Source organism: Salvelinus fontinalis, chromosome 4 (assembly GCF_029448725.1).
Source record: "Salvelinus fontinalis isolate EN_2023a chromosome 4, ASM2944872v1, whole genome shotgun sequence".
Lineage (NCBI taxonomy): Eukaryota > Metazoa > Chordata > Actinopteri > Salmoniformes > Salmonidae > Salvelinus > Salvelinus fontinalis.
In genome coordinates this window covers 71,462,092-71,483,100 of record NC_074668.1, presented here as the reverse complement: position 1 = coordinate 71,483,100, position 21,009 = coordinate 71,462,092, and the positions used below count along the sequence as shown (strand labels likewise).

The window sequence follows — 21,009 nt, the reverse complement described above, 5'->3', positions numbered from 1 at the left end:
TATTTAGGACACACACACACACACACATAGCTTTGAACAGTAAAGCAGTTATAAATGAGGTACGGTGTAGCACTTTACTCTTGATGTCATGCCTTAATGTCTTATGGGAACATAATGGGGAACAAGGTTGTCCAATGTGAGAGGGTCAGCCGCAGTGTTAAATGACGTCTCTGGTGTACTTACTAGAGTGCCAGCTGACTGACTGGGAACAGAATGTGTGTCCCTGTCGTTGAGTTGCAGTCCGACTGAACAGAACAGCAGTGTGTGGGCTGGCTGCCTGGCACAGCCTACTGTAATGTGCTGCAATGCAGTGTCTCTCCACTCCACTCCCTGCCTGGAACAAGGCTACCTGCTTCCCACAACCATCACGATGGGAGAAGTCCGGTTTTATGGGGCTCTGTTGGTTAGTTGGTGAGAGGTTGAAATCAGAACTGCAACACAATGGCACTTTCATGTGATTTGTCTTATTTACTATACCAATTCTACCATTTCCTAGATGGAATAATGTCATATTTCATACACACTAAGAACATTTGTGCCGCGAATAAAAATGTCTGTGCCTCGGTTCAGCCCCTGCTGTCTGTGTGTACCAGAGGGGATGAGAACATTGGAGAACCTCAGGTTGATTAGAGGTGTGATTTTCACGCCTCGGCCTGCTGCGGACATATGGGCTGAGGGGACATGCATGGTGTTCTGCCACTCTGCTGAGGCTGCTCGCCATGAGAAAGGTGAAAGGCGGTGGGCGCGGCATGCACAGACAAATTGGATCATTAATTCTGCTGACGGACTAATGATATTTGGCTGAAGAGCGTGCAGGTCGGAGCTGAGCGTTCCCGCTCCTCCCTCGCTACCAGACGCTCGTGTGAAGATAAACACCTTGTCATACTTCGCCTGGGGCTTACAAAACACACTGTGTTTCTTTTACTCTAAGCGTCAACTGTAATACAGTAAATATTTTAGTATTTTTATACTGTGTATTAGTACACCTGTTACAGTGTGTTCGGTCGTCATGATACCCTGTTTGTTGTTCACATGTATGCGTCTACAAGGGAAGGTACTAGTTGTTCATCGTTTGTTGCTGTGGTGGCGTACACAGGAAACGATGATGGACAACGCCCTGCGCACCATCTCCTACATAGCTGACATTGGGAACATCGTGGTGCTGATGGCGAGGCGCCGCATGCCGCGCACAGCCTCCCAGGACTGCATCGAGACCACACCTGGAGCCCCAGAGGCCAAGAAACAGTACCGGATGATCTGCCACGTCTTTGAGTCTGAGGACGTAAGTGAATGTGTGTAAATGTCTGTGATCTGCACCTTGAGGCTAATATCAAATGGTGCAATGGATCAGGACCAGGTGACAGGTTATGCACAGGACATGTTTCTAAATGTAGAGGTAATGGGTTGTGACTGATTCAGAGATTACACATTATGAATGACATGCTCACCAGGAACACCCTCTGACCTGTTTAAAATAAGAATTTGTTCTTAACTGACTTGCCTAGTTAAATAAAGGTTAAATAACATTTAAAATAGAAAAGATGATCCACCTCTAATAGGCCAGTCTCTCTGCCTGTCTCCTCCCCTTGCCAGCGAGCGTCTGCCCCTGCATTGCCGTTGTCCCTCTTAGTCGCCATTTCTCTATGTCTAATTAGCTGGTGTGATATAAAGGACAGTCAGTCTGAATGTTAACACATGAGTCCTTCATCCTCAGCTCAGAAGGGACAATTATATATTTCAATTATGCCTCTCCCAACAGTGTCTTATTACTGTCTACCTATTGCATGGTAGGCTTGAACTACCGGTCTGGAAAAGGGCAACGACTGGCTTTACTGTCCTCATTCGTTATGGGCAGGATTGACTGAGTTGCACCATGGGTTAGGGGTAGGCGATTCCTACAACTCAAATAGCAGGTTGTTTATATTGCCATGACATTTCAATCACTGGTTAACTGCCCCCCTGTCCCTTGGCCAGTGTAGATACGTTGCCAATGTGTGATATGCTGTCTGTCACAGTAATACTGCCAATTTTCACCCACACCACAGTCCAGGATGTGCTTCGTGTGTCTATCAAAGCCCAGCATGCGGTTGGATGTCAGTTTGTTAACAGGGCAACCACAGCTTGCTGCCTTCCTTTGAAAACATATTATTCCCTAAAACTGCCTGAGGGAAGGTAGGAGGTAAATATCGGGAATTATAGGGAAACTGGGATAGAACCACCTCTAATATCATATGATATGCAATTAGATTACTCTGCTTTTATTCTCCTCTTTAGATCAGCTTTTTTACAATCAATACCTTTGCCATTTTATACGAAAAATTAAGCAATCATTGCACCAAGGCTACAGGCTTCATGATGCTTACTACTCTAGCTTTTCGAACATGTTTTGGTCCATTTATATGGTTTTAATAAATTATGCCAGGACAGAAGATAGTTGTCAGTAATGAAGAAATGGCAAATAGGTTTTGACATTTAAATTCAATGTTTATTGGACCTCATATAGTACTTGGCAACAGTGAAGCAACTCCATGTTCACTGCATTGATTCATACCACATAAATGAATATTGATCTGTATCCCCCAGTTGCTCTGTGATGTGATTCTCTCCATTGCTGTCACTATGACAGTGTATTGTCAGTGTTTTGCTTCTCTGACAAATGCATAGCTGGTTTTATTATATAGAAATATAATTACTAGGAGGGGAATAAGCCTCTCAGACCACATCAATTTGACCATAACCCTCATCGGTAAATTCTGTTTTGTATCCTCTCATTGGCTCTCCAGGCCCAGCTCATAGCCCAGTCGATTGGGCAGTCGTTTAGCGTGGCTTACCAGGAGTTCCTGAGGGCCAACGGCATCAACCCAGAGGACCTGAGTCAGAAGGAGTACAGTGACATCATCAACACGCAGGAGATGTACAACGATGACCTCATCCACTTCTCAAACTCTGAGAACTGCAAAGAGGTTTGACTCTCATTTAACTGTATGAGGTAACTGTATCCTGGTGCCTCAGATGCACTGTACAATCCACTTTTCTGAGGACTTTTGGATGCTCAGTCAGTGACCTCTTACTTAGGATGAAAGAGTCTCTGATGACCGGTGAGGCAGTCTAGTTCTGTGGAAGTACTGCACATGGACTGAGCCAATTACCAGAGAAGCTGACAGTGGTCTTATACCCATCTGGCCCTCCTTCTTCCGCACATTGTTTCTGTTCTTCCCACTACACCATTATATTTCTCCCTGATTTATTTTTCTCCTGCCCACAATCGCTTTGACTAGGGGCACTCATCACTCTCTCTATCTCTCTCGCTATTGGCTGGCTCCACAGCTGCAGCTGGAGAAGCATAAGGGAGAGATCCTGGGCGTGGTCATAGTGGAGTCTGGCTGGGGCTCCATCCTGCCCACGGTCATCCTGGCCAACATGATGAACGGTGGGCCGGCCGCCCGCTCCGGGAAGCTCAGCATCGGAGACCAGATCATGTCCATCAACAACACCAGCCTGGTGGGGCTACCGCTCGCCACCTGTCAGGGAATCATCAAGGTGCAGGGACAGAGTTCTAGGAAAAGTCATTAGTGGTTATTATGGTGACATTACATTCGTTGTGTAACACTAACACTACTAACATGAATTCTGTAATTTGATCAAATAATCCACTGACTAAACCCAGTGGAGGTTGCAGGACGCCCTCTGCTCTGTCTGACCGCTGTGTTTGTCCATCAGGGCCTGAAGAACCAGGTGCAGGTGAAGCTGAACATTGTGAGCTGTCCCCCTGTCACCACCGTGCTCATCAAGAGGCCAGACCTCAAGTACCAGCTGGGCTTCAGCGTCCAGAATGGGATTGTAAGTACGATCAGATCAGGCACCACCGCTTAGCCCTGTGTGCAATGTCAAACCATGAACACAGTACAGTAGTGTTTTCATTCAAGTCATCACTCAACGGCAAAAGGCCTTGACCACTCTTCTTCTGTCTGTTTTTGGGATACTGTGTTCTCATGTGTAGGTTGAATAACACAGGCTGAGATAACAATCTGTGACTGGTTGAAAACTGTTTTTGATGAGATTCTGGACTATATCAATGTCTTTGTCCAATGAAACTTCAGTTCCCTCAGGAGGATTTCAGATGACGTTAACTGAATAGGAGAAGACAGCCCCGTAAATGATGAAAACCTTTTTTTGTTTTCTCCTCTCAGCTGGTACAGTCTAAAGAAACCAATTCTGAGGAAAATAATACTGTGTCAAACGATATGACAAGCTGTTGGCCTGTAGGTCTGTGCGTATGTGATTGCATCATGAGCGTTACATGCTTTTATGAAAAAAAAACATGCTGGGCACGCACACACACGTATTTTAGTGTGTTCCTCATACCACTTTATTCAAGTCTCTTCTGTATTCAAGTTATCCTCTGTGGCACATTGCTTCTATGACACAAATTGTCAACTCCTTAGAGCAATATTTATATAGCCTGACAATATCCCTTTAAAATCCTATTTAAAAAAAATAAATCCAGATGTAATTGCGGTTTAATCTCTTGTGGCTATCGTTGCACTGAGGCTGAAGCTAGGAGATTTCTTGCCTTAGGTTATCAGCTCGGTGTCAACTGCCATTTTCCTTGCTACTGCATACAGATGAACCTTACAATGTCATTCACAGAGCTCAAATCTCCCCCTGGCCTCTCCCTATCAGGATCACACGACCAAATCCATGAACTATCCTTGACATTTTAGCAATACAACTGTTCCAGAAGATTTAATGGAACAATGTGGCATCATTGCTTTATTCCCCTTTAGAATTGCCCCTGTCTTGTTGCCCCTGGGGATGAGTGACTGCCATGAAGGATAATATTCACCTTCTGTTTGTCATCTTCACCCACAGATCTGCAGCCTGATGCGTGGGGGTATTGCTGAGCGGGGGGGTGTCCGGGTTGGCCACCGCATTATTGAGATCAATGGCCAAAGCGTGGTGGCTACAGCGCATGAGAAGATTGTCCAAGCCCTCTCAAACTCTGTGGGCGAGGTGAGGTTCAGTTCAGATAGAATTCATAAAGGAGCTCAGAGGACACCACAATCAAATAGTATGAGAATTTACAAAACTAGATTACTGGCCAAGGCAGGTACCTCTTTGAAAGAGGAAGGAGCATAATATGCATCCATCAATGCAATCATTAGGCTGTAAGCGTGTGCCTCTAAGCTTGATTATTTTCAATAAAGATATTGACAGATAAAACAACAAGCGATAGATGCAAGTGCCTAGCTAAATGTTCGTTTTCTGTCTTTTCCTAAACCAGATTCACATGAAGACAATGCCAGCGGCAATGTTCAGACTCTTAACAGGACAGGAGACTCCTATGTATATATAAACCAAGGACAGATGCCATTTTCCTCCACAGAGGAGTTGTAAGCAGCGGTTGTTTACAGTCCAGTTGGAGAGCTCTGGGTGGGCAAGACTAGCAGACTAATGAGTGTCTGAGGAAGGCTAGTGAGCCAGAGTGATTTTCTTTCTTACTGTTGTGTCGCTGACCTATAATTATTTTCCTCCATCTTTTCTGAGCTAACATTCATTCATTCAATTGACACTCCCGATATTTTGCTGATGTTAATACTAAAGAGGGTCATTTGGGCAGAAGGTGTTTACGTTATTTATTTGTGTTTGTGTTTTTTGGACGCCTCACAATGTATATTTTTATATTCATATCAATGTCATATTGTACCTGCGTATTGTTTCATTTAGTTCTCTTTGTTGTATTTAATTTTCATGTAAATACATATTTTGCTAATGTGTCGGAAGTAATGGGGAACGGGCATGGTTGCTTTGTAAATATTTATTGACTTTTCCTGCTGGTTTGATATCAGGGAAGAGAGCCCTTGACCGCTAAAGGACGATTGAAATTGTGCTGTCAATATAGTTTAGATGGACAATAAAAGGGAATTTGGGAGTGACTTGGGTAAAATAATTTTGTTTATATACGGTACCAGTCAAAGGTTTGGACACACCTACTCATTCAAGGGTTTTTCTTTATTTTTTACTATTTTCTACATTGTAGAATAACAGTGAAGAAAGACATCAAAACTATGAAATAACACATGGAATCATGTAGTAAACAAAAAAGTGTTAAACAAATCAAAATACATTTTATATTTGAGATTCTTCAAAGTATCCACCCTTTGCCTTGATGACAGCTTTGTATACTCTTGGCATTATCTCAACCAGCTTCACCTGGAATGCTTTTCCAACAGTCTTGAAGGAGTTCCCACATATGCTGAGCACTTGTTGCCTGCTTTTCCTTTACTCTGCGGTCCAACTCATCCCAAACCCATCTCAATTACATTTACATTTACATTTTAGTCATTTAGCAGACACTCTTATCCAGAGCGACTTACAGTAGAGTGCATACATTTTTATTACATTTTACATACTGAGACAAGGATATCCCTACCGGCCAAACCCTCCCTAACCCGGACAACGCTATGCCAATTGTGCGTCGCCCCACGGACCTCCCGGTCACGGCCGGCTGCGACAGAGCCTGGGCGCGAACCCAGCCCAGCCTGGGCGTGAACCCAGAGACTCTGGTGGCGCAGCTAGCACTGCGATGCAGTGCCCTAGACCACTGCGCCACCCGGGAGGTCAATTGGGTTGAGGTCGGGTAATTGTGGAGGCCAGGTCATCTAATGCAGCACTCCATCACTCTCCTTCTTGGTCAAATAGCCCTTACACAGCCTGAAGGTGTGTTGGGTCATTATCCTGTTGAAAAACAAATGATAGTCCCATTAAGCGCAAACCAGATGAGATGGCGTATTGCTGCAGAACACTGTGGTAGCCATGCTGGTTAAGTGTGCCTTGAATTCTAAATAAATCACAGTGTTACAAGCAAAGCACCCCCACACCATCACACCACCTCCTCCATGCTTCACAATGGGAGCCACACATGCGGAGATCATCCATTCACCTACTCTGTGTCTCACAAAGACACAGCGATTGGAACCAAAAATCTCAAATTTGGACCCATCAGACCAAAGGACAGATTTCCACCGGTCTAATGTCCATTGCTCATGTTTCTTGTCCCAAGCAAGTCTCTTCTTCTTATTGGTGTCCTTTAGTAGTGTTTTTTTTGTTGCAACAATTTGACTATGAAGGCCTGATTTCATGCAGTCTCCTCTGAACAGCTGAGGTTGAGATGTGTCTGTTACTTGAACTCTGTGAAGCATTTATTTGGACTGCAATTTCTGAGGCTGGTAACTCTAATGAATTTATCCTCTGCAGCAGAGGAAACTGGGTCTTCCTTTCCTGTGGCGGTCCTCATGAGAGCCAGTTTTATCATATCGCTTGATGGTTTTTGCGACTGCAAATTTTCTTGAAATGTTCCGTATTGACTAACCTTCATGTCTTAAAGTAATGATGGACTGTAATTTCTCTTTGCTTATTTGAGCTGTTCTTGCCATAATATGGACTTGGTCTTTTTCCAAATAGGGCTATCTTCTGTATACCAACCCTACCCTGTCACAACACAACTGATTGGCTCAAATGCATTAAGAAGGAAAGAAATTCCACAAATGAACTTTTAACAAGGCACAACCTGTTAACTGAAATGCATTCCAAGTGACTACCTCAGGAAGCTGGTTGAGAGAATGCCAAGAGTGTGCAAAGCTGTCAAGGCAAAGGGTGGCTACTTTGAAGAATCTCAAATATAAAATATATTTTGATTTGTTTAACACTTTTTGGGGTTACTACATGATTCCATGTGTTATTTCATAGTTTGGATGTCTTTACTATTATTCTACAATGTAGAAAATAGTAAAACATAAAGAAAAACCTTTGAACGAATAGGTGTGTCCAAACTTTTGACTGGTACTGTATATCAAGCCAATGCTAGCAGTAGAGGTTGTATGTTACAAAACGCCATATCCCTTCAGCTTTGAACTTTTTCATTTTACAGAAGTTCCACCTCGTCATGATAACAAGTCATGAGGTAAATGTTACTGACTAGTGTGCAGGTGTTTTTTTTAACTTCCTTATGTCAACACAATTTATTGGACAGCACTGTCTCTCACACATTTTAATAACAGTTAAATCCGAACTATTGAACTTAACATTGGTTTGATTTTCAAAAGAATGAGCAATGTATGAAACTTGAAAGGGTAGTTTCTATGTGTGCTATGTTCATCTGTGTTTCACCTCAACAGAAACTCAGTCGATTTGTGAATGTATTGTGTTGTAAGAACTGTGTCCATTGCCATAAGCAGTATTAGAATGTCTGTACATAAAGAGAACGTTGTCTAGGATTGTGCTCATAAGCGTCACGGTTAGTCACTACAAACATCCCTCCTGCTTTGTCGGGCTTCAGCCTTGAGAGAAAGATGAACAAAGAATCCCACTGTGACTGAGGAAGCCTTACGACTGAGTAATGCTTTTCATTTACATTGTACTAAAAATTACATTGGAAAAATTAACATTTATCTGTGTGCATGCCTCATGATAGTATCAAGTCATTACGGCAAGATAACAATAAAATCTCAAATAAACCCCCATTTCTGTTTGGCTGGCTCATTGGAATATATTTGTTTTACTGTGAATTGTGTCATTGGGTTTTATCAGTCAACGGTTTCACATAAACCATTTACAATTTTTATTTATTTATTGTATGGACAGGAGATTGATTGTCTGCATTACAGTATGTGCAACACACTGGACTTGGCATACAACGTGTGAATTAGTCTCTACCTCCTCCTGGTGGCAGCAGCTAGGTACTGACTAGAGGACTACACACAAAAAAAAAATCAATACTTTCTGGTTTATAACAAGATTCAAAGGCTGTATTTAACAGATTTACGTCATCTTATACAAATATGGTAATCAAGCAATCCCACTCAAAAGTAACTTGAAATCACATGATGAAAGAGAAAGCTGCTGTGAGTATAACATTTTGTCAAATCATATACTTTCATACAGTAACGTCTCCAAATATCACATTTCAAGAGTGAAAGTTGCTGTTTGGGTAACAGGTAACCTGATTTAAGATGTATACCTGAACATAATCAGACATTGAAAGTGTACAATAACATGGGGAAAAATAGACAAATAACAGAATAATCAACTGTTAGATCTACAGCGCTGTGGTTGTCTATACTGGCTCTCTTATTGGTCCTGGTGTTCCCAGTCCTCTCAGGGGTTCTGGTCAGTCTTGTCACACTTGAGCATGATCTTGATCCCTTGTCCCTGGCGTGTGGTCTCGAAGGCCTGCACAGCCTGCTCCAGGGGGAACCGGTGGGTCACCAGGGGCGCCACGTTCACCTTCTTAGAGGACAGCATCGCTATAGCCATTGGCCAGCTAGAATAAAAGGATAGAAACACATTAACAGTAGAGTTATAAGACAACAGATAAACACAACTTGCTGCAATTGTTGGAAGATTAGGGACCATATTCCTGAAGACCTCCCATTTTTGGGAAGGGCCTGTAAGTAAGCATTTCACTGTTATTCTACACCTGTTGATTACGAAGCACGTGACAAGTAAAATTTGATTTGAAGACCTACGTCCTGCGCTGGCTTCAGGGCTCTTTTGTGTAAAAGTTAACTTATTTTCTGTACTTAGTCAACGTGAGAGGAGGAGGTTCACTTACGTGTTGCAGTAGCGGAAGACCCCTCTGATGTCCACCTCTCTGAGAGCAGCATTAAGCAGTGGGATAGTGGTCATTGCTGCACCCAACCCCACTAGAACCACCACTCCTCCAGGACGTGTAGCCTGGCAGCAAGCATATATATAGTACCAGTCAAAAGTTTGGACACACCTACTCATTCAAGGTTTTTTCTTTATTTTTACTATTTTCTACATTGTAGAATAATAGTGAAGACATCAAAACTACGAAATAACACATATGGAATCATGTAGTAACCAAAAAAAGTGTTATATATATATTTGAGATTCTTCAAAGTAGCCACCCTTTGCCTTGATGACAGCTTTGCACACTCTTGGCATTATCAGCCAGCTTCATGAGATAGTCACCTGGAATGCATTTCAATTAACAGGTGTTCCTTGTTAAAAGTGAATTTGTGGAATTTCTTTCCTTAATGCGTTTCTCACTACTCCCCCATATGCCATGTCTTGAAATATGCAGACAGACGGATTAAAAGTATGTTTACATTCTAATACTTCTGAAAGCCAACTTTCTCCGCCCATAACTTTGGACTTTATAGCATTCCCAGAAAGCATGGATTATTCAGTCATTATTAGTTTTACACTTAAGACATGACTCTGTCGTTGTGCTGTAGAATTTGTGAATTTCTTCTCTTGTATAATAAATTCTATAGATTAGTTTATACTGGATTAAGCGTACATTTTCGTTAACTGTAATTTCGTCAGTTATGCTCCAACATTCCCTCCATCTTGTACCAACATCAGTTCTTTGTCATGGTTCCAATAGTTAGTTTTTTTCTGGGAGAAAACTGCAACATTTCACAGTACAGTATTTCCATGGGCTCTAATATCACTCTTGTGGCTGTACTTACATATATGGCAGTTTGGACACTGCTCTCCACACCGGTGCACTCAATGGTGATATGAGGCTGTGCTCCCAGCATTCCCTCCACTCTCTTAGCCAGCTCCTCAGGCCCATCCTCTCTCTTCACAGTCAGAGGGAAGTCTGCTCCCAGCTCCTTCGCCATGACCAGGCGATCTGCTGACAGGTCTGAAACAGGAAGGACAAAAATAATACTGTGGCAGTCCCTACTATACTGGGCCAGCACACAGTATTACATATGTACCCACATTTATACCTTTTCACTTCGAACCGCTTTCAAAAGAAGGAAGTCCCTGGTAGACAATTCTGATCTAAGAGAAACAAAATGGATCCCATATAGAGTGTATTATTACACCCGGTGCCTTACCAGATATGACCACCTGTGAGGCACCCATAGCCTTGGCCACCAGCAGACAGACCAGCCCAATTGGTCCTGTGATAGGGAAAAGAGAAATGAGAGAGATGCTTAGGTTGAATGTGGACATGTTAATTGGAAGTTTGGACACTGCTCTCCATGCCGATGCACTCGATGGGGATATGAGGCTGTGCTAGTAACCTTAGAGGATATTTTTCAACTTAGCTGGTCATTGTGAAACTGTGTGCATGAGGGCTAGAAGTGATGACATGAGGGGTCGGTATAGGAAATAGTACGTAAGCCTTGTCTGAGCCAGAAGGGCCCATAGGGCAGGAGCCTATCGCCTGATTCAGTAGCTTGAGACAGCTTGATGTAAAAGTACACTCCCTGGACAGGACGCTAGTGTATCGCAGGGCCTATATGGAAAATACATCTATCATTAACTAAGCTGATCTTTATTTAACCAACCCTTTCATTCATTAATGAATGTTTAGGTATTTACATGTGTTAATTGTTTATAAAGCACGCTCGCTTACCAGAAGAGTAGATTTGTTAAATATCAAGTCTACAGGTGTTTAAGTTCACTGGGTTTTCCAACTGATGTTATGCTGTGTCAACATGATTCTCACTTTTGTAACTAAACCACATTCTTTAATTTCCGAACTTGCATGGGCATGTTAGTGGAATGTAATAACCTCCACACTTCTAATTGGCTGTATATTCTGCAAAATTACATTTAATTTGATCATGTCTTGTAGTAGTTGAATGACTGGACATAAAACCTGAATAGCTGCAACTGCCAAATTGTGTCACACTTCATGGGTCCAAGCTACAGTAACAGTAAATAACAGTAACAATTAATAACAGCCGAGCTTTACCTACCTGCCCCACAGATAAGTACACTACTGCCCAGGGTCACTCCAGCTCTGCGGCAGGCATGAATACCCACAGACAGCGGCTCAATCAGGGCCCCTTCCTCATATGTCACATTGTCAGGCAGCCTGTTCATACACAGAAACAGAGAGCACTTAAGCAATGTAGGTTTGTCATGTTACCCCCAATGTTCTACAATGGCAGTATGTTGACAGTTATCTGTCCTTGTAGATAAAGTAGAAATAATGAACTCACTTGTAACAGAAGTCGGCGCTGTGTTTGTAAAATCTGCACAAATTCCCATCATCAGGGGGTGTGGCACAGAAGAAGATGGTGGGGGAAAGATTGTAGTTTCCTGATTTGAAGAACTCATCCATCTCGCGAGGGACACCTGGCTCTACGGCGACTCTATCCCCTAATTATCCAACACAAATTAATAATTGACAGACAACCCAAAGTTGCGTTATCTGATCAATGTTTTTTTAACTGATGAACTTTAACCTGCATTAAAAGCAAAACATAACCTCATTGAATCAACTGAGTACTTCCTTCTCACATGCTTGCATAAGTTCTTACCTTCTTTGAGGTTCTTCACTGCTGAGCCCACCTTCACCACCCGACCAGCGGCCTCATGCCCCAGCACCATGGGCTTCTTTACCACAAAGTCACCTATGCGTCCATTTTGCCAGTAGTGCACATCCGACCCACAGATCCCAACTGAATGCATCTGAAGCAACACCTCTGAATAAAGGAAAGACAAGCAATTGCTCCACAGGATACACAAACTGTACACAAAAAAATGACATGCAGAAATATACTGTACAAGCTGTCGGGATACTATATTGTTTCTATACCATTTGGACCTGGTTCAGGGATGGGTCGTTGTTCCTGTAAGAAATCAATCATCACAATTAGCCTGACCATTCAAATAATCAATCATAATTATTTCTCCATTCATACTGCTATTCCCCCATGTTCACGAGTAGTGTCCCGCAACCAGCCATTTAAATGACCATTTATAGTAAAACATTTTACTTTTACTGTCACAAATGACTTTTTAAAAAACGTTTAATATTCAAAAGTAAGTCAAAATTGTTAATATTATAAATTGTAATTTAAATGGATAGTTCCGGGACGAAGCTATGCCATGAGCAGATGAACTAACTAACGTTACGTTGGCGACTTTCTGATATTGACCGAAAGCTGCAGTTTTCATGAAATCTCGATCTGCTTACATCATCATGACATAGTTATAGACTACTTTATTACCAGTCTGAGGTCACCCTGGGAATGCAACACCACGGACAGGTTTTCTTTTTCCATGTTGTATTCACTCAAAGACAACTACGGTGTGAATAAAATCAGAAATCTTGTAAAACGCTTGTTTGGTCTGTGCAGGGCTCAAAGTGCATCTTCCTGCTGCTTGGTGGGCAGTCGACAAAACAAAACATGTGATTGGTGTACGGTTGGGGAGAACATGCCATTATAGCAAAGAATGGAGGGTCGAATTGAGCTATTCTTAAAATTTAACGAAAAGTGTATTGCTATTTCGTAGCTATTTTATTAATCGAATCTGACTTATTCTAATTATTTATACGTTGATAATAGTGTAAGGCTATGAAATGCCTGCGTCGCATTTGAGCTAACCCAGAGCGCTCTGATTTGTCACATAATTTCAGTGCCTGGTAAATGGACCAATCACAGGTCTTGTTTCCGGGAGCGGGAATGAGGTTGAAGACGCACAGGAAATCTTTCTATGGAGACAAATATTAAAGACGTCAGAACAGTGGTCTGAATAAGACTCAACCACAGATACAACAGATATTTCACCGGATGTACAAATGTGAAGAATCTTTGACTCAAATGTCTGTCCGTCTGCTTTGTACATAGAGTATTTTGTTCTTTTGTTCTCTTAAAAAAAAAAACGTAGCTACAAATAACGCTAAGAAATAATGAACATCGACGATATGGTTGTTGAATGTGCTCGCAAACATTTGGAAAAGTTCAATATTAGTCACTCATGTCTAGTTGTACTTCCACCTACAACACTAACCAAAATAAAACAAAGCTGTTTTTGAATGACAACTGTCTTCTCTTCCCTCCAAACGAGGTAAGCAAGACTGAAAAAAAATACTTTAATTGAAGATGTTACCCCAATTTTCTACATTATCCATAGGCCGGCCTACATAGCACCACTTAAGGGGAAAAGTTGTACAAATGCCTAGCATTAAAATCTTGCCGATTAGAAATGACTTTCTTGTGAAGATCCTGCATTTAGAACAGCTTGAGGAACTTGTTCTTGATGGGAACCAGCTAACTATGCTGCCAAGTGCCATTGGATGTCTGATATATGCCTCCAGGAGCCTTGGGAGACCTGACAGAGCTGCAGGTGCTGTGGGCTGCGTTCTGTGGTCTAATGATGCTGCCTTCCTCCATCAGAAAACTCAGCATGTTACAACAACTTGGTCTGAACAATAACGCAATCACTGAACTGCCTCCTGACATAGGACCATTACAAGCCCTACATTGGTTTAACCTGGCAGGCAATGAACTAAAGGCTCTTCCAGATGAAATCAATAACTTTATCAACTTGGACAGAATCAGTTTTGAGCATGTGCCCAAATCACTGTCAGGTCAGTGATTTCATGTGCATTCAACTGATCATTGAGTCTCTTTACATTATATCTGCAAAGAGAGAAGTTGCTAAAAGCAAAGGCAATATTATTGTTGTACTATTAGCCTAAATGCATAATCAATTAAATATTTTCTACAGATATGATGAGGTTTCAAGTCATGAGTGTGAAGTTCAATGACATTACGTCACTGGAAGATGACCTGATCCTTGGATTTAACGGGATGCCTAAGCTTGACCACTCAGACACAAACCACATCATGGGTCCTCAATGATGTCACCATTGCCCTTGATTCTAAGCAATTTTGTGCTGCTATTTTTATTTACTTGGCCAAAGCTTTTGATACGGTAGACCATTCCATTCTTGTGGGCCAGCTAAGGAGTATTGGTGTCTCTGAGGGGTCTTTGGCCTGATTTGTTAACTACCTCTCTCAAAGAGTGCAGTGTATAAAGTCAGAACATCTGCTGTCTCAGCCACTGCCTGTCACCAAGGGAGTACAAGGCTCAATTTACATCAACAACATAGCTCAGGCAGTAGGAAGCTCTCTCATCCATTTATATGCAGATGATACAGTCTTATACTCAGCTGGCTCCTCACCGGATTTTGTGTTAAACGCTCTACAACAAAGCTTTCTTAGTGTCCAACAAGCTTTCTCTGCCCTTAACCTTGTTCTGAACACCTCCAAAACAAAGGTCATGTGGTTTGGTAAGAAGAATGCCCCTCTCCCCACAGGTGTGATTACTACCTCTGATGGTTTAGAGCTTGAGATAGTCACCTCAAACAAGTACTTGGGAGTATGGCTAGACGGTAAACTGCCCTTCTCTCAGCACATATCAAAGCTGGAGGCTAAAGTAAAATTTAGACTTGGTTTCCTCTATCGTAATCGCTCCTTTTTCACCCCAGCTGCCAAACTAACTCTGATTCAGATGACCATCCTACCCATGCTAGATTATGGAGATGTAATTTATAGATCGGCAGGTAAGGGTGCTCTCGAGCGGCTAGATGTTCTTTAACATTCGGCCATCAGATTTTCCACCAATGCGCCTTATAGGACACATCACTGCACTCTATACTCCTCTGTAAACTGGTCATCTCTGTATATCAGTCGCAAGACGCACTGGTTGATGCTTATTTATAAAACCCTCTTAGGCCTCACTCCCCCCTATCTGAGATATTTACTGCAGCCCTCATCCTCCACATACAACACCTATTCTGCCAGTCACATTCTGTTAAATGTCCCCAAAGCACACACATCCCTGGGTCGCTCGTCTTTTCAGTTAACTGCAGCTAGCAACTGAAACGAGCTGCAACAAACACTCAAACTGGACAGTTTTATCTCAATCTCTTCATTCAAAGACTCAATCATGGACACTTACTGACAGTTGTGGCTGCTTTGCATGATGTATTGTTGTCTCTACCTTCTTTCCCTTTGTGCTGTTGTCTGTGCCAAATAATGTTTGTACCATGTTTTGTGCTGCTGCCATGTTGTGTTGCTACCATGCTGATGCTGTGTTGTCATGTGTTGCTGCCATGCTATCTCTTTTTATGTACTGTTGTGTTGTCTCTCTTGTCGTGATGTGTGTTTTGTCCTATATTTTTAAACCCAGCCCCCGTCCCCGCAGGAGGCCTTTTGCCTATTGGTAGGCCGTCATTGTAAATAAGAATTTGTTCCTAACTGACTTGCCTAGTTAAATAACAATAAATTGGAAGGTAACAAGCAAAAGGCTGGGTCAGAATATCTACTGATTCAAGTATGGAACTTGTGTTTGTTCTTCAATGTGTTGAATAAGTATTGACTGCAAACCAGTCTGGTTCAGGTGTGCTATATGTATGTGTTGGTAACCATTTAGTTTTGATTTTCTATGCTTCATGCAGTGTTTGGACTTCATTTTGCTGGGAAAAGTGAATGAAGCCGAGACAGACATTTCTGATTCATAACACACTTTATATCTCATCATGTCTGTGTAAATAAAAATATATGTATGTAAACTCTTTAATTCAATAGGTTAAATAATTGTATATTTTTTAATATTTCAACAACTAAAACAATGGTGAATAGTGAAAAAGGACAACACTGTCTAGCAATCCTGCTAAATCTTCCATTTAACACCCCATAGTGTATTTGTTCTTCTCCAATAAAAAGTGTTACTCTTAATTATCCCTGTGATCTGTATCCTTGTAATATGACATTAAGCAATATCTACTGTGGAGCGCCTTTTTTTAGAGACTGAAGAACCACAATGGCCTGGTAGGAAGTCTTGAAGTTCTCCTGAGTAAGTCCTCAGTTCATCAATACTGACATACCCTTCAAATAGAATAAACATTGTTACCTTATAAACGTTTACATTATTCTAGAAAGGGTGTATTTCTATAATTGATAATACATTCATATGGAAAGCACATGATAAGGATAGTTGTAAGAATGCTGGGTGATAAGTATTTGTTTTACCTGTAACCATGTTATTAACTGGGTAATGTTGTACTCCACAACACAGAGCACCCTCTCTTTGCGGAGTATCCGGAGTATCCAGAAAGGGTACCTCATGGCTATTTCACAAAATAGTATATTGTTTAGTGTGAGCACATTATACTGAATAGTTGTAATCATTGCATAGGAAAAAATTATTTATATACTGAGTGTAGAAAACATTAAGGACACCTGCTCTTTCCATGACATAGACTGACCAGGTGAATCCAGGTGAAAGCTATGACCCCTTATTGATGTCACTTGTTAATTCCACTTCAATCAGTGTAGATGAAGGGGAGGAGACAGGTTAAAGAAGGATTTTTAAGCCTTGAGACAGTTGAGGCATGGATTGGTATGTTAGTAGGTGCCAGGCGCACCAGTTTGTGTCAAGAACTGCAACACTGCTGGGTTTTTCAAACTTAACAGTTTCCTGTGTCCACCACCTAAAGGACATCCAGCCAACTTCACACAACTGTGGGAAGCATTGGAGTCAACATGGGCCAGCATCCCTGTGGAATGCTTTTGACACCTTGTAGAGTCTATGCCCCGATGAATTGAGGCTGTTCTGACTGGGGAAGGGCAACTCAATTTTAGGAAGGCGTTCCTGATGTTTGGTATACTCAGTGTATATACGTCATTGTGCTGAACCCCTCAAAATTAGTAGCTGATCAGGAGACCCATACAAGATGCAGTACATACCAACTATTGATGTCTGTGTGATCACAGCAACCTCCACTGTAGTCCTCTTCCTTCTGCCTATTGCCCAATGCCAGTCTGTCATCTGAATCCTTACAATAGAAATACAATACATATACAAATGAATTGTGCTTAAAGTGAACAGATTATGACTCACTAAATTGAAACTAAGATGAAGAGCATATTTTACCTCTGTATCAACAGCCTTTGCATTATCCTCCTGCTCCCAAATGAATCTCCCAACCACTGCTTTCACCACTGAAAAGGTGAATTATTTACATATTTTGTGTGCATATTTTTCAGTGTTATGGAGAATATTATTATGGGGAAAGAAATGGAATTATGACTGTCATGCAAAATGCAAGGGAAGGAAAGCTGATATATTATCTACTTACCCTCCTGGACAGAGACTGGAGGCAGCACATAATGACCGATGCACACCGACTTGACACTGTGGCATTTCTCACAGGCAGCTAGATAGAAGCTGTGAAAAACTGTTAGCCTGTTCTCAGCATAGTCCACACTCTCAAATATCCTGAAATAAATAAACAAAAGTAAGTCAAAGGGTCTACATTTCGATTTATATTTCCTGGGATGCACTGCTGACGAAGAAACAATGCCCCCTAGGGGCGGCCTATGACAGTGACACAGCATGCAGGAATCAGAACAAAAACGGTCACATTATGCAGAGGAAAATCAGTGAACAAGAAGAGTAAAACATGCTCAGCTGGGCTGACCAAAGGTGCAAACAAGAGAAAACAAAAGCAACATCCGAAGTGGCTATTTTATTTTACAAATAAGTAAGAATTAATCTGGACGGTAAATAGTCACAATAGTTCATGAATAAATACTTGATTAGGTAACTGTCTAAATTAGTTAGATGTGCATAGCTAACGTTAGCTAAATCAAATTGTATTGGTCACAAAACAGATGGTTAGCATATGTTATTGCGAGTGTAGCGAAATGCTTGTGCTTCTAGTTCCTGACAGTGCAGTAATATCTAACAGTAATCTAGCAATTCCACAACAACTACCGTTACCTAATACACACACATCTAAGTAAAGTGATGGAATAAGAATATATACATATATGGATGAGCGATGGCTGAGCAGCATAGGCAAGATGCAATAGAGTATACATATGATATGAGTAATCCAAGCTATGTAAACATTATTCAAGTGGCATTATTAAAGTGACTAACTTCAGTGATCCATTTATTAAAGTGGCCAATGATTTCAAGTCTAGCTAGCTAGCCTAACGTTACCTTTCTGTATCAGGACAGGTGGCATCCTCACTGAAAAGGTAGTCTGCAGTCTCCCAACTTGTAATACCTCCACCCTCAGATACTGAAATAGATTTTTTTTGCACTCAATAAATTATGAAACTGGTAACATTCCAAATACGTTAATGTTATTGTATTCAAGTGTAGCTAAGTAATTTAGCCTTGAGCTAGCTAACTTACCCCAAAACCAACGGCTTCCTCTTCTCACACTATTTGAGAACCATGCCGTTCTATTTGTGAACATACTTTGCAATGACTGTCCAAAGATTTCAGTAAAAAAAAAAGAAGAAAAAAGTTGTTTATAAAATGTTTGTCCTTGTTGATCTGAAAACCTTGATGTTGAGCAAATCATCAAGGTGAGGTTGACGTCAATGATCGGCCGCGTTCCCGGATGTTGCCATTCGAGGGCGCGAGCAGCGCAGCATGGACATGTTGGCGGTAAAAAAGGTTGGTACTCTTATCACCTCGATATTATAGTATCCACACCAGTTCTCGAATTGACGGGTTATTTACTCCAAACTCACCGGCTACTTACTGTCTGGTAGCCTATTTCAAATAAATCCTATAACACAATCACAGCTCCTCAACTCACTACCTGGACATGAAAAGAGAGAGAACAATGACAGCATGGCAATAAACAAATATGCAGTGCCCAGCCTGATTTTATGGAGACTATAGACGGATTTTAAATAGACAAGTATTACAAATATAAATATTATGATTAGGCTACTAGGTCTGTTATAACAAAGCCAACTAGTAAATTGGTCTGAGTGCTGTATTTTCATGGTGAGCAGTTTGTGAAGGTCTAAACAGAGTATGATAATCCTCTTAACAACATAAGCACCAAGCAATTTTTTTTGTCCATGTCCAGACTGTCAACCTTCCTGTCTAGAGGTATTATGTCTGGTGGAAACAGTCACCATTATGGAAATATTTGGCATGGCAACCTCCACATTTGTAGAATATGTGCTACCATCCAATTTACTTTTTGCTAAGCGAGAGGTATTGTTAAAGAAAAAGTAATTTTATCCAACCTCAAAATGCTGGGCAGTGATACTCGGAATTGGTTTGTGAAGAAGCAGATGAGCGGCCGGAGACCATCTGGCAAAAATAAGAAAACGTGGGCTGCCAAAATCCTGAGACACCATAGGGAGTGGTTACTGAAGGGGCTGGATGTCAACAAGGTGCTGCCATACCTTCCTTGTGTATGACAGGGCGTTCTCTCTGGTGGAATGCAAGGACATCCTGGGTTATGACACCAATAAGAAAAGGGCAGAGATATTTCTGGACAAGTTGTCTTTGAAGGGCCCTGGGGCCTTCTGTGCTTTCTGTTCTGTTCTGGAAGAGGTGTATCCACACTTGCTAACCTGTTTTTTGCTGGATATTGAAGGTACAGTAAATCACAGTCTTTAAATCACAAAATATGTAATTTTTGTCAGTGTCATGTGTTAATGTTAGCTAGAGGTTTTAACCCGTGCTAAACTACCTAAGAACTGGGACAAAATAGCAACTGTAAGCCACAGCAGTGAAGAGATTATTGTCTGTCCAGTTGGAGATGTTGTAACACATGGCCCCTGCATCAGTGCCATACAGTCCATTGTCCCAATTAGTTAAATGAAGAAAACAATAGAGAAAGGGTAATCAGCATTTTGTTTGTATTTTTGTTTACATGTTCAATTTCTGGTGTTTAGGCCTAAACAAAGGAATGCATGATGAAGTGGCATATTGTAACATGATTTAATTCATCATCTGGGGAAAATGAAGTGTGTTGTCACACCAGTATTTCTTCATCTTTTGGCATAATTAGTTTGAATATTATGGATGCTTTCACTCATTGTTATTATTGTATCATCTCTTACAGATCAGCCTGCGTTGAGGAGCTGTCGAAACCAGGAGGGCAGAGTCATGGCTCCTCACAACCAGGGTGTGTTTCTATCTCGGGAGCGTACATTGATGCACCCTCTATTCACCTATAACGACCCTCTCTTCAACACCAGGTGAGCAATAATATCTACAAAGTAAAACTGCATTCTGCAGCAACCTTACCATCGCATACAATGGGCTGTAGATGTAGTACCTACTTAGAACCACATGATGGTGATATGAGCTAACTTTATTGGGGGTCAGTGGTCTTCTGGCCCTGATGCTGGGACACAACTGAATTAATCAGTGTGTTTTACACATTAATAACCT

General features: G+C 41.5%; 3 protein-coding genes across 8 annotated transcripts in view; 1 reads left to right on the top strand and 2 right to left on the bottom strand.

The window, feature by feature from the left end:
- apba2b (amyloid beta (A4) precursor protein-binding, family A, member 2b) overlaps window positions 1-8,522 on the top strand; it is a 70,056-nt gene extending 61,534 nt beyond the window's left edge. For all 6 annotated transcript variants that reach the window (XM_055921234.1, XM_055921232.1, XM_055921233.1 and 3 more), the window contains 6 exons: window positions 1,097-1,282; window positions 2,784-2,963; window positions 3,328-3,540; window positions 3,721-3,840; window positions 4,873-5,013; window positions 5,285-8,522. In XM_055921234.1, coding sequence (XP_055777209.1) covers window positions 1,097-1,282; window positions 2,784-2,963; window positions 3,328-3,540; window positions 3,721-3,840; window positions 4,873-5,013; window positions 5,285-5,356 — 912 coding nt within the window. In that variant the 3' untranslated portion in view covers window positions 5,357-8,522. The remainder of the gene's footprint in view (window positions 1-1,096; window positions 1,283-2,783; window positions 2,964-3,327; window positions 3,541-3,720; window positions 3,841-4,872; window positions 5,014-5,284) is intronic.
- Window positions 8,523-8,605: 83 nt separating this feature from the next.
- On the bottom strand, window positions 8,606-13,178 carry sord (sorbitol dehydrogenase). The gene is made up of 9 exons (XM_055921238.1): window positions 13,008-13,178; window positions 12,593-12,626; window positions 12,315-12,479; window positions 11,994-12,153; window positions 11,748-11,866; window positions 10,878-10,943; window positions 10,500-10,678; window positions 9,614-9,735; window positions 8,606-9,322 (listed from the first exon to the last, which is right to left on the bottom strand). The coding sequence occupies exons 1-9, from the start codon at window positions 13,059-13,061 to the stop codon at window positions 9,157-9,159; spliced, it is 1,065 nt and encodes a 354-aa protein (XP_055777213.1). The 5' UTR covers window positions 13,062-13,178; the 3' UTR covers window positions 8,606-9,156.
- Window positions 13,179-16,295: 3,117 nt separating this feature from the next.
- On the bottom strand, window positions 16,296-19,346 carry terb2 (telomere repeat binding bouquet formation protein 2). Its single transcript, XM_055921240.1, has 7 exons — window positions 18,997-19,346; window positions 18,799-18,880; window positions 17,930-18,069; window positions 17,725-17,792; window positions 17,538-17,626; window positions 16,821-16,918; window positions 16,296-16,676 (listed from the first exon to the last, which is right to left on the bottom strand). Exons 1-7 carry the CDS (start codon window positions 19,166-19,168, stop codon window positions 16,561-16,563), a joined length of 765 nt encoding a protein of 254 aa, XP_055777215.1. The 5' UTR covers window positions 19,169-19,346; the 3' UTR covers window positions 16,296-16,560.
- Between the last annotated feature and the right edge of the window lie 1,663 nt (window positions 19,347-21,009).

Bases quoted from the DNA above. Each gene is read 5' to 3' on its own strand.
- sord (XM_055921238.1), bottom strand. From the start codon at position 13,061: ATGGAAAAAGAAAACCTGTCCGTGGTGTTGCATTCCCAGGGTGACCTC. The intron at 10,944-11,747 runs GTAGGTAAAGCT...TCCCTATCACAG, and splicing joins TGTACTTATCTGTGGGGCAG to GACCAATTGGGCTGGTCTGT. The intron at 9,736-10,499 runs GTAAGTACAGCC...GCTTGCTGCCAG, and splicing joins GTGTCCAAACTGCCATATAT to GCTACACGTCCTGGAGGAGT.
- terb2 (XM_055921240.1), bottom strand. From the start codon at position 19,168: ATGATTTGCTCAACATCAAGGTTTTCAGATCAACAAGGACAAACATTT. The intron at 18,881-18,996 runs GTAAGTTAGCTA...AATCTATTTCAG, and splicing joins AGGAAGCCGTTGGTTTTGGG to TATCTGAGGGTGGAGGTATT. The intron at 16,677-16,820 runs GTAAAACAAATA...TTCTATTTGAAG, and splicing joins AGTTAATAACATGGTTACAG to GGTATGTCAGTATTGATGAA.